The 13,082-nt window shown below is 42.3% G+C and overlaps 2 protein-coding genes across 2 annotated transcripts in view; one reads left to right on the forward strand and one right to left on the reverse strand.

Moving 5' to 3' along the window:
• The window catches only part of fhod3a (formin homology 2 domain containing 3a), a 39,944-nt gene extending 34,716 nt beyond the window's left edge, over positions 1-5,228 (reverse strand). Inside the window, 2 exon segments of the mRNA XM_067255437.1 lie at positions 852-958; positions 4,814-5,228. Of these exon segments, the coding sequence (XP_067111538.1) occupies positions 852-958; positions 4,814-4,978 (272 nt within the window). The 5' untranslated portion in view covers positions 4,979-5,228.
• Positions 5,229-6,783: 1,555 nt separating this feature from the next.
• slc6a19a.2 (solute carrier family 6 member 19a, tandem duplicate 2) lies at positions 6,784-12,589 on the forward strand. Its single transcript, XM_067255439.1, has 12 exons — positions 6,784-7,047; positions 8,834-8,974; positions 9,100-9,237; positions 9,395-9,576; positions 9,683-9,793; positions 9,902-10,014; positions 10,421-10,549; positions 10,665-10,821; positions 10,962-11,166; positions 11,263-11,422; positions 11,565-11,727; positions 11,834-12,589. Exons 1-12 carry the CDS (start codon positions 6,849-6,851, stop codon positions 12,035-12,037), a joined length of 1,902 nt encoding a protein of 633 aa, XP_067111540.1. The 5' UTR covers positions 6,784-6,848; the 3' UTR covers positions 12,038-12,589.
• Positions 12,590-13,082: the final 493 nt, after the last annotated feature.

Genomic DNA, 13,082 nt, shown 5'->3' on the forward strand with positions numbered 1-13,082 from the left:
CTATCAGTTCAGGGTCTGGGTTTATAAGTATTCCTTGATTTCTCCCACACTTCTCAACTCATTAATGTGGCGAGGTAAACATTTTCATTTTTCAACTGACCCTATCCTTAAACCATAGCTCTTTCCTAGACTTCAGAGTAAGAGGGTTATAAATGTGGTGCAGAGCTGAGGTATTTGGCGTGATTGGTTTATTCATCTTTGACACTATATAAACATCACTCGCCCCACAGCAAGAGAACAGTAGAGGTATATGAAGCACTAATACCTTATGAGTGCTTCTCAGTTTCCAGGAACCTACAGTCATACTATTAATCTCCAGCACCTCATCAAAAACACATTCACAACCTGGGAGAGCGGAATGGCAGGGTTGTTAGAGACAACCAGTTTACACAGATCGCCCCTGCTTCAGGACACACACCTGTCTCTATTCACCTGTCTTTCACCTTGAAGCATGGGGTTGAAGCCAGTATTGTCTCACGGTGGGAAAGCATGCACACACACACACACACACATACAAACGTCACACAATGTGTGATTTGTTTGTGCCGTATATTGATCCAGTTGACAGTTGTAAGCTGTAGATTGAAAAAAAGGTAGAAAGAAGAGAACCAGCTTTCTTCTCCAAACTTCCCTGGAAAGGATGATAGTCCTTCCAAGCGGACGGTTCATACTTTCCATGAACTCGTCCTTCCAAGAACTCCACATCCAGCAGCCTGCAACTCCACCATTTTTTTCGGAACGCAGAGAATCAGAGAACGTGTGGGAGAAATGAAGTTGAGAGGACGAGAGACATTACGAAGAGAAAAAAGAGAGAGAGAGATACAGACACAGAGAGTATGCATTAGCCTCACCCTGTGTCTTCCTGGAAGCCCTCCAGCTCATCCCTCTGTTCGGCCAGAGAAGACTCCAGGTCCAGGTAGGTCCCATTGTGAGACAGCTGCAGTGCACAGTCATCAAGCTGAAAGATGAACGACAGACTGAATGAAAGGCTGATTGAAGGATGGAACAAAGAGTTAAAGAAGGTAAGAGAAAGAATACATATTTGATCAAATTTAAATACAAGCTCATAAATCAATATCCCTGAACTTGTGTTTGTCATGTCCCCGGCCTAGGCCAGACCGGGTTCTAGTCTGTTCAGTCTGTTTATTCCAGGTCCAGTCATCCATTCCGTTTCGTCACTCCCTCCCGGTAACTCAACTCACCTGCGGCTCATTCCCTCATCAACACCACAGCTCTTAAACCCCGGATTGTCATCCACTACTCGCCAGTTTGTTGAATCACCGACCCCAAGTCTGTATTCCTGGCTTTTCATGTTTGTCTCATCGACGCCTGTTGTTTGTGCTACCTCTTGTTTCCTGTCTATCACCAGATCGCTGCTCCCGGTCCTCCATTCCTCCTACCGGTACCCTGCTCCACCAGCTACCCTCAACCATCCTCCCCATCTCTCAAATAAAGTTCTGCGCACATCCAGACCCTCGTGTGTGTCGTGCGTTTGGTTCCTCAGTAAAGCCCTGTCAGTGTTTAATGTTGACCCATTAAGATGGTGACAAAAAAATTGGCTTCTGGGTAAATTCTGTTTCTCTCCAGGCCTGGGTATAATGTACATAAACCACGCACAGGAATGACATTGGTCTCTCTATCCTTTCTTTATTTTCTCTCCCTCCTTTTCCCACCTCTTGTTTTCTTGTGTCTGCTTCACACCCCTTTTAAAAACAATTTGCGCCTGTAAAAATAAAATGTTTTTACAGGGTGGGTATGAACGCGTGACAGTCTGACAGCGAAGGCTGCAGCGTGTTCTGGGGTGCTGTTTTCAGCATTACAGCGCAGTTAAAGGAATTACTCCAGCAGCACTTATGTAGCAATAAAGCCAGGGGAACATGAAACCCAACCCATGGTTACTGAGAAAGAGAGAGAGAGAGAGAGAGAGAGAGAGAGAGAGAGAGAGAGAGAGAGAGAGAGAGAGAGAGAGAGAGAGAGAAAGAGAAAATATATACATGTACAGTCGGCCTATATAGAGAAAGAGTTTAGGATGGAGGCAGGGAAGGAGAGAATTTTTTTTTTCTTTTTCTTTTAAGCGGCACATTCAGCCAGCTGTGTGAGAAAACGTAACATGTTAACATTACTGTGTATGAGTGTGTGTGTTCCAGTGCTTTGATGTCATACACTGTGCACTGCTTCGCTCTAAAACAACGTTTCACATTTGCTACATGGAATATAACACTTGCAACCCTTGGTGACCAGCATGCCAGAAACTCATTTCAGGAACATATCTACGTAGGTGTTATGTCTCTGTCAGCTTTGACACACTGAGCCATGCAGTGAGAATGAGACGACACCGCTTCTCACACCACCTGTTGACCTGGCAGACCTAGACTGACACAGCACCACCGACAGTGATACCGTTAACTGCAAGATCGTGACTCACTAACCGATCGGCTTTGAAAGGTAGAGAGGTGAGAAGTAAGGCTTTATCGATGAACGAGGCCCCACTCTCAAATCTCTGACCTAGACTACCCATTGGTCCACTCTGGCTCCATCCTATCCAGCCAGTCCAGTCGGGAGCCATGACGACACTCTGGGAGCAGGACAAACCTACGATCACAAGACACACTGGCTGACCGCTGCACCCCCCCCCCCCCCCCCCCCCACCGGCTCGGAAACAAACAGACAGGGGGATGGATGGGCTCACTGCCTATATATAACCTGTCTATATTTGCCTCCTGGTCTTAGCTAGCATAGTTAGGAAGGAGCTAAAGGGTGGGTGTGTCTCCATGGCTGAAAGTATGACTTTGTGTGTGTGTGTGTGTGTGTGTGTGTGTGTGTGTGTGTGTGTGTGTGTGTGTGTGTGTGTGTGTGTGTGTGTTGGGGCATAGCTGGGGGATGGGGGATAACGCTGTGACAAGAATGTCTTTGATAGTCTTTCTCGAACGGGAATGTTTCTTGACGATCACCTTTAGTGCTGATACGTAAAGTATTGAAATCATAATCTCAGAGGATGTTGGAATAACTAGTCGGTCACAGGAAGGATAATCTGAGAATGCCCTGGTTCTCTTGGCGCTGAGGAGGACGAAGAGTTTCACTAAGGACCAAGCGGCTAAGCACTGCTCATTCTTTTCACCGCTGTAGTAGATCAGCGCCATCATTTAATTCAAAACGCAACCAGCATCATCTGATTATTATCCTCTCACAAAACCTCAATTCAAAATATGACGCTATTGTGACAAACTTGTACATCAAAGACTTGTTTCATTTCAGACAACCCCATATCTTTCTCCCCTTACTATCTTACTGATCTCAATTAGGTTAATACCTTTCTCCTCTTTACCTACAACATCAGCCACACATGTAGCAGTACTCAATCACTGGAAACCTGCAGTAACAGAGAGAACTGAGCCTTGAAACTAAACGTCACAAAATCAAGTGTTCCTCCTTCCTCAAGCACTGAAGTGGAGAAACAGCAGTACGGTCTAACAAAAAACACTGTCTGTCAGGGTGACAAAACTCTCCCCAAATCCCGGACTCCTGTCAGGGAAACACTGTAAAGTGGCTAGTATACTTTACACTCGTTTAATCGAGCTCTTCCAGCTTTCAAGAGAAAGAGAGGGAGTAAATGCTTCCATGTTAAAACAACGTGAAGCCTGCTGGCGATCGCGGTGGGTTGATTGTTTACAGCACGGTTACGTAAGGGAGACAACAGGTTTTTAGGATTCAGGAAACTCCATAGGAACCATAAAGCAGTTCTTTGAAGAACACAGAAGGTGTGTTTTCATTAGCTAATAAGTCCTGGAGGTTGTGTTATCGGAAGAGACCTTTTGTTAATGATGTAAAAGACCAAGGGTGGTTTGGATTTTTGTGGGATATAGCCTGTCTTGTGCATTTACAAAACCTCATTGATGTCATTGTGATGGGCAATAACCTACCTGTCTATTTAATTAGTTATTTTTAATTGAATCTAGGGATCTGGTGTAATAAATGGTGCCACATCTGAAAAGTAAAGGAAGAGGAGGATGAGGAGGTCAGGGGAACCACGATGAAACTCAAAGTGTATTATTGAGTTATTATTACAACGCAAGTGAATTGACAGGGAAGCTGCGTTAACTTAAGAAAGCCAAAAAGACAGTTCATACATGCAACATTAGAAAGTCCTCTGATGTGAACAAAATTACAACCCAAACTGAACATCCCTCGTGTGTCCATGTCTAACTAATAATCACGAGCCTTTTTTCTCAGGGAGCAAAATTATTTTTGTGGCTTTGAAAGATGGACTGTGAACGTGAACTGGTCAGATGTTTCATTTTCCCAACTATCGTAAGTAAACTTTGCAGTAGTGAGAATGTGTAAATGAATGAGACTGCGCTAGCGTGCACTCCGGCTATACAAACGCCCAGTCGCCCACCTGTCGCTGTGACACAAAAAGTAAGCCGGCTGCCTGTCATGCTAGCCTGCCTGGTAATGTCATAAAGATTGACAGCCAGGCCACTTTTACGCTATTGTGGTTGTGTGGCTTAGAGACAACGACGAATTAAAACAAACCTGCCTGCGTGTCAACCTAGTGAAAGTTTGTTTTGACATAGCCTACTGCTCACTATAATGCTATTATAGTAAATATTGTGCCAAAATATTTTCAGCACAACGTGTAGCCTTTGCAGGTGGCGCAGTTGGTCACATAATGTCAGGATAGATTCATACGCTATGGCTTCGTTATAATGAATGTAAAATAAAATGTATGTAAAAAAAGTATGGTACTATGTTCTCTTTCGTAATGAGTGGTGTATGAACTGGTGAATACCATGCATAAGCTAGCCTACTGTACCTTGTGAGGTGCTTTGAGAAGCCGGTGAACGCCTGCAATCTGATTGATAAGTGGGATATCTTCTCTAAAAGTATACACCGGGGGTCTTGTCGGCTCCGGGAAATTGGTGCTGTTAAATGGATCGGTGTCATCTAAAAACTGAACCCTGCAAACAAACGTGGCCATGATGTATCCATGCAAGTGGCTCCGTTGAGGGGGAGCCCGGTTTAATAATTAGACCCGTCGCCTAGCGCTCCCCTCCTTGCTCCGGTAACAACAACAAAGCCTGCAGGTTGCTGCGCGCAGATGCTTGTCAGTGCTCTCCGTTGAAAAATCGACTCTCGTGCGAAATTGTCTTTTATGTAGCCTAGACTCGTTAAAATGAAAAAATAAATGGTCGTTTCTAGTCAGAGAAAATAATCTTTCGTTATTCGTCTTTGTCACTGTTCTGTTCTCGTTGCTGCGTGGTTGCAAAGCAGGTGGCCAATGGCACACGGGCAAGGTGCTTAAAGAGCGAGTGAGATCAGCTCAGCTCGGGACAGCCGGTCTGCAGTCTGAGCTCGAGCAAATGTAATGCCATCCTCTCCTCCTCCCTCTCTGAAATTTGCGCGCAGGAGAGGATGACTGACTTTGTCCGATAGTAATGCAAATGATGACCTCGTGTGGCGCCATTTATCAATGCATCTGATGTGAACCTGGATTGTAAACACACTTCACATGCAATAACTCCCCACCATAAAAAGACGTGGAAGTGGTGTCATGCAAATGTTGCAGAGTAGCCAAACCAATGTAGCCTACAATATACAGTACACAAGAAGATTTATATGGAATATTATTTCTGCACACGACCTCTTGGTTATAGACAGTGCCGTTGTACAAGACACGTAGCCTACTGGTCCACGGACCAAAATGTGGCGTGCCAAAGGTTTGATACTATGGAAGTTTGACTTCTTATGGAATGGCATTTTCAAATGTGCAAAGTGGTAATGCAATCCCATATTCAGTTTGAATAATTTTGAATACAATCTTAAATGAAAGCTTATTATATTGCATATCATATTGAAAAGGTCACCCTTTGCATTGCCATTTGAATAGAGTCAAATAACCTTCCATATGATACCTGGTGTGATATGAGCAAAACATGATCACGTTGAATTATAGGTAAAATCCTTCTCAACAACACAGGGGGGCAGTATTCCCAAATAAGCGTATGACTTGGGGGGGAGCTGGGGCCAGTTGTACTGTTAAGAGAGGCCAGTTACATTAAACATTATTGTTGTCGTAGTTTTCTTCACTGCATTGCAGGCATTAACAGGCGAAATGCCATATTTATGATTATTCTGACTTTACATTTGTGGAAATGCATTAATGATTTTGGGCATCTGGAATGTGTGGTATTTTAATTTTGACTAAATCAGAATCAGAATTGGGGGTTTTTGCCATGTAAGTTAATACAAACACAGAATGTACTGTGGCAGGAAGGTGCATACAATGAACATATACAGATCTTAATAACATAAAAATAAAAAGTAGAAAAAACAGAATGTATAAATAAAATGTAAAAGTCTAATACTAAAGAGCTAAACATGTCCTAAATAGCTAAATAATATACTAAAGAGCTAAACAATGTAGATATAAAATAGTTATAAATATAAAATATAGAATATGAAATGTTACAAAGTTACAAGATTAAATCGGGCAGCATAGTGCAAAATTAATTGTGTATCCAAAAAAAGGACTTACACCTTTGCACTACGGTAGCATCACCTAATCATAAATGTACACATGTGCATGTGGATGCTCTGGTTTAAAATGCAGTGCTAATGTGTGAAAGCAAACAACTCACCCAAACACATTCACAAGCTGTCAATCATTGGCAGGTAATCACTGTCTTGTTTCTCTAGAATCTAGAGAGGCAGCAGAGATTACTATTTAGGAGTGGTAGGACTTTTCAGACAGCCACAATCACTGCTCTGCACTGTCAGAGACACAGACAGTAAGTTCACCAGATACAGTACCAGACCTTGTGGAGAGAAGACTGACTAACACAGCCACTATGAGACTGGTACTCCCCAACCCGGGTCTGGATGACAGGATTCCCTCGCATCAGGAGCTGGAGAGGATGGAGAAGGAGGAGGCTGGGGACAGACCCAAATGGGACAACAAAACCCAGTACATGCTCACCTGTGTGGGCTTCTGTGTGGGGCTGGGTAACGTCTGGCGTTTCCCCTACCTGTGCCAAAACCATGGAGGAGGTAAGCACCACTGAGGATACATATTTCACAAGTAAGGTTTTTAGTACTTTTGAAAAAGAGATATATATATAAAATGTGCTCTTTTGTAAAGCTCTCTCTTGGAAGTCGCTGTGGATAAAAGCATCTGCTAAATGAATCAATTTAAATTTACATATAAAAATCATTAAGTTTGGGCAAATTTGGTAGATTGTAGATTGGAAGATCGTTTGGTGATCTCCCACATGGTCTGGTGTAATAATTAATAAAATATCTGTAGGATTTGAAGATTATATTAGACATTTCAACCATATACAGTACCATACACCTATATTTATATTTATATCTGGATATTTATATCTGGTTTCACACTATTTTAATAGGTGTATATACTACAATGGTAAATGTGTATACATTTTTAAATCAACATTTTAAAATACTTAGTCAGATACACTCAAATCTTCCATGGAATTACAAGGCAATTAGGCCGTATATCAAAATAACATTTTATATTATGAGAATACATCTCCAAGCCTGGAGAAGCAACGAGAGTGCCTGATAATACCACACTATAAAATCCCAAAGCGTAATTGTGTGTTCAATATTACCACTTTAGATCATTACGGTTAAACATTAACGCTTGTATATGTATATCGTATCGTTGGACCAGGGTACAAAGTTCCCTGGCGTTTATATACAAGGTTTTTGGTGACAGCATAACGCACTACTACTCAGACTATTTTTCCACAGTGATGAATTGTGTACTCGATGTGTGTACTATGAGTTCCAGGTGTTGTCTGTGAATGACCAAAAGGGGTCAGCAGAGGGTGTGCCCACATTCAATGTAAATGTTCCCTATACCTAACATTTGGGAATTAAGAATTTATGGCACATTAATTTACTCACAGCAAATCCTTCAGAATAATTGTGTAGGTTGTGTAGGTTTGTTTTTCAAATGTGGCTGGGAAAGCTTTTTTTAATACCTGAAGATACGGCCGTTAAATATAATTTTCTTGATAAAAAGTAGTTACTTTTCTAAAAGTAGCTTAAGCCCCTGGTGGCCTCTCTAAGTGATAACTTATCAAAACAAGCTTGGTCAAAACTACTCCCAGTCCCCCCCCCCTCCCACACACACACACACACACACTTTACACAAACATATACTCACATACACACTTTCGGTATTTAACCCGGCCTTCCTCAGATTCCTTTATCAGTTGTTTGGTAGTTGTCCTATTACACAGAGAAACCCTGTGTACTAGAGTGGACTTTCATCTTGAACTGTTTCCATCCTCCTCCCCAAACATGTGTTGACTGATAAGAAAACTGTTGTGGGAAGAAAACACCCAATACTTAACAGGCCAATAAGAAGCTATTTTAGGAACAATACTTAGATTCATATCTAAATACTAAAGAGACATTGTTCCTGTGCTGATTAACATTTAATTTACTTTTTTGCTATTGAAGCTGGAAAAGTTTGCTTTGAGCTGTTTCAAAGTATTTGAGAAATATGTAATCTTATTATATCACAAGAGGCAACATTACTTTACATCCAAGTCCATATATGCATCATCATACAGCACTCATTTTAGTTGACATAGTGCTTCAGCAACATGTACAGTAGCAACAGTAAATCACTAACTCTTAAGAACAGGGACATAAGTTATCACTTACACTGAAGGTGGTTTACGGATTTCACTACTGTAGTCATGTAAACACAAGTGAGTTATCTCTAATAGGTGTTAGCAAACACTACAGTACCTCTCATAGGCACTTCCTATTGTTCATCCCAATCCTATCCTATTATCAGGAGCGTTCATGATCCCGTTCCTGATCCTGGTGGTTCTGGAGGGAATACCTCTGCTGTACCTAGAGTTCGCTATAGGCCAGCGCCTCAGGAAGGGCAGTGTGGGGGTCTGGACGGCTATTAACCCTTATCTGGGTGGCCTTGGTGAGACTATGGCTACCAATCTAAACACACAGTACCATTACCAGACCATTACCTACTGATTTATATTGTTCTACTGGGCACCAAGAAGTAACTGTGTTTGGATCGACTTATATTGTTCCTCTCAGGTATTGCCTCTATGCTGGTCTCCTTCTTGGTGGGCATGTACTACAACACCATCCTTGCCTGGGTGATGTGGTACTTCTTCAACTCTTTTCAGAGCCCTTTGCCTTGGAGCCAATGCCCCGTCAATGCCAACCTATCGGGCAAGTTTTGATTTCTCTCTGAAAACATCCCCTATAAAAATCAATTTAATCTGTTGACGGTGTATTCACACTCTTTAAGGGCAAATCCCAGCATTAGATAAAAAATGTTGTGATATTTGATTCAACCCGCTTACATTCCGGTTGTCTTCCCATGCAGACGTGGTGTCCGAGTGCAAGCGGAGCTCCCCAGTGGACTACTTCTGGTACAGGGAGACGCTGAACTCGTCCACAGCAATAGACGAGTCTGGAGGACTGCAGTGGTGGATGGTTCTGTGCCTGGTCTGCGCGTGGACTCTGCTGTACGTCTGCTGCATCAGGGGGATTGAGACAACAGGCAAGGTGGGATACCTTGTTTGCAAGGCAGTCAGTGAGCCTGCTCGTTTTTTTTCCTTCTGAAAACCAAGGTCGTATTCTAAAGGATTAGAAATGTTTGCTTTTTCTCAAGGCTGTGTATATCACCTCCACATTGCCCTACGTAGTCCTCACCATCTTCCTGATCAGAGGGCTGACTCTCAAAGGCTCCGTGGATGGAATCAAGTTTCTCTTCACCCCGGATGTAAGTGTTTGACTCAACTTCTTGTTCCCATGTACAGGATTACCACAATGCATTTGATGACCAAGGCCGTATAGCAAACAAGTCTAGTATTGGTATTCTTGTCCATAGCTGGATGAACTGATCAACCCATCTACATGGCTGGATGCAGGAGCCCAGGTCTTCTATTCCTTCTCCTTGGCCTTCGGAGGACTTATCTCCTTTTCCAGCTACAACTCTATACAGTATGTATCGACAGGGTTCACAAAAAAGATAATTTTGTCTGGAGGATGACTTCAAGACATTGAATTTCTTATCGATAGTTTCACTAAAAGTAAATGGACTGTATTTCTATAGTGTGTTTTCTACCTTAGCAGCACTCAAAGCGCTTCACAATTTGCCTCTCATTCACCCATTCATACTCACACTCACACATACCGACGGCGGCGAAGCTGCCGTGCAAGGTGCCGGCCTGCCCATCGGGAGCAACTTGGGGTTCAGAGTCTTGCTCAAGGATACTTTGGCACATGGCCTGGGAGGAGTTGGGGATCGAACCGCCAACCTTGCGATTAACAGACGACCCTCTCTACCCCCTGAGCCAAAGCCACCCCAAAAGTGTTGAGCTGTTGTTCTCTTCTTCGATTTCTCCAGCAACAACTGTGAGCAGGATGCTGTCATCATCTCCATTATAAATGGCTTCACCTCCGTGTACGCAGCCACTGTCATCTACTCCATCATCGGCTTCAGGGCCACCGAGAGATTTGACGAATGTCTTGAAGGGTGCGTGGCCTCCACTAACTTATAGTTTGAAGCTTTCACCAACGAAAATCTGCTCTAATTTTGGTTTAAAGCAGTGATAATGTATGTTGCATTTTTCATATTTTTCTTTCCCTAGAAACATCCTGGCACTGATCAATGCTTTTAATCTACCTGAGGGGAACATTACAGATGTTAACTATGCGGACATGCTACAAAGCTTCAACAGCACTTTCCCAGAGACCGTTCAGGGTCTGAATCTTAAGACCTGTGATCTGAATACTTTCCTCAGTGATGTATGTTTTTCAACTCCATATTAACAGCCACCATTTAGTTTCCTTAAAAATGATAAAAGTATCCTCCAAAACAGAGGGCACATGCTTTTGTTTTAACATCCCAAATGATGCTGATTTTGATGAATTTATGTTTTCTGCAGGGTGTTGAAGGAACAGGTCTGGCCTTCATCGTGTTCACAGAGGCCATCACCAAGATGCCCGTGTCTCCTCTCTGGTCTGTTCTCTTCTTCATCATGCTCTTCTGCCTGGGGCTGTCCACCATGTTTGGCAGTATCGAAGGGACGGTTGTTCCACTGCAGGATCTCAACATCTTCCCCAAGCGCTGGCCCAAAGAGGCACTCACTGGTAACTAAATCAACAGTTACTTTCATTGCAGGTATTTTGATGATGAGAGTACAAAACAATCTTGTGCATGTTCTAATGTGTGTGTTTTTCCTTCAGGTATTGTTTGCCTGGTTTCTTTTACCATTGCTCTCATATTTGCCCAGCAATCTGGTAACTACTGGCTAGCTCTGTTTGACAGTTTCGCTGGTTCAATCCCTCTCCTGGTCATTGCCTTCTGTGAGATGATGGCTGTGGCTTATATCTATGGCATTGACAGGTTGGTGGTGTGGGTTGTTGGAGATGTAGCCCATTTGTGGGATCTCTCCCTTTTGGATACAAGTGTTTACTAAATGAGTCAATGTCAATTTCAAACCAAGGATTGATTGTCAATAATATTTATTACTTGTAATCCTTCACAGGTTTAATGATGACATCAAGTTCATGATCGGGCACAAACCCAACATCTTCTGGCAGGTCACTTGGAGGGTGGTCAGTCCTCTTATCGTCTTTGTCATATTTGTGTTCTACTTTGTCACTAAAGTCAACTCCACGCTCACCTACATTGCTTGGGATCCTAGCTCGGTATGTATAAAGGAAAAAAATAATTCTACTGGACCACCTTGAAGATTAACTGCCATTGATCTAGTTAGTCCTTGTTGTCCATACTTCTGGTGTTTTATGACTGTAGGTGAACTTCCCTGTGTTGGAGACATTGGAGTATCCTGGTTGGATCTACGTCATTATCTTTCTCCTGGCTGGAATTCCAAGTCTGGTGGTCCCTGGTGTGGCAATATACAAACTTATTCAAAACTTCTGGTGCAAGAAGGACATATATACAACCAAAGTTGACACCATATCTGCAGCAGTGGACATGCAGGACAAAGGGGCATAGAAAATGACAGCACCACCATTAAACAAGACAAACAGTTTTGAGCTGGAAGTGCATAAATGACAAGTCTTGACTTGTGATGTGGCTATGGCACGTTTAGCTAACATGCTTAATTATGTTCCTAAAATGTGGCATATCAATGACAAAACATGTACAGCCTTGTTAATTCTGGCACAATGGATGGACCATTTGACATTTATTTATCAAATCTCTTCAAATCGCTGCATGTCAATACTTAACAATAGATCTAGACACGCCAGATTTATCTAATTGTTTTTCCTTCTGTAAGAAGTATACCAACCAAACATATTAAAGGATTGACTGAGAAGAGGAAGTCAATCGGGGATGTAGAGACAATATAGAAAACCTATTGCAGACTCTTCGCCTTTTCATGATCACAGGAGCATTTTGTGATATGAAAAAATTGTAAAATTGCTGAACATCTTTTATGCTATATATATTGCTATATAATAACACATGTATGTTTCCAGTACTTTTATGTAGCTTTCATGCATGAGGACTGTAAGTCAATAAAACATACCAAGTAAGTGCATAAACCAAGTCGGCGTTCGGTTAATAATTGCATTAGGAGGGAACATTGATAAGATGTATAGCCTGAGGCTGCTACAGTCCAACATGACAATGCATGTTTGGTAGCACAGCTCCTCACAAGCACTTTGACAATCTGACACACCAAGCACTGTGTCCCTATCTAAAGTCAAGTCCAGTCAAGTGGCATGTATTGTCATTTCAATCATAAAGTTGTCTGTCTCACTTTTCAAGGTTATAATCACTTTCCAAATGAAAGTTGTATGAAATGAAATGTGATGGTTAGTGCGTAGAATACTGTCTCATGAGTGGGTAATGTCTGCCAGGGTTCATGTTAAGAGTTGGGAATTAATGTGTCACTGTGCTGGTAAACATTGCCATATCTTAACAGTTAGCGATGATTCGAGCTTGCTTAAGATCCTGGTAAAGTTATCCTAACCCTACAAACTCAATGCCTTTGAGCCATTCTCAGGACAGTAAGCTGACAGACAATTTCCCA

This window comes from Osmerus mordax, chromosome 18 (assembly GCF_038355195.1).
Source record: "Osmerus mordax isolate fOsmMor3 chromosome 18, fOsmMor3.pri, whole genome shotgun sequence".
Classification (NCBI taxonomy): Eukaryota; Metazoa; Chordata; class Actinopteri; order Osmeriformes; family Osmeridae; genus Osmerus; species Osmerus mordax.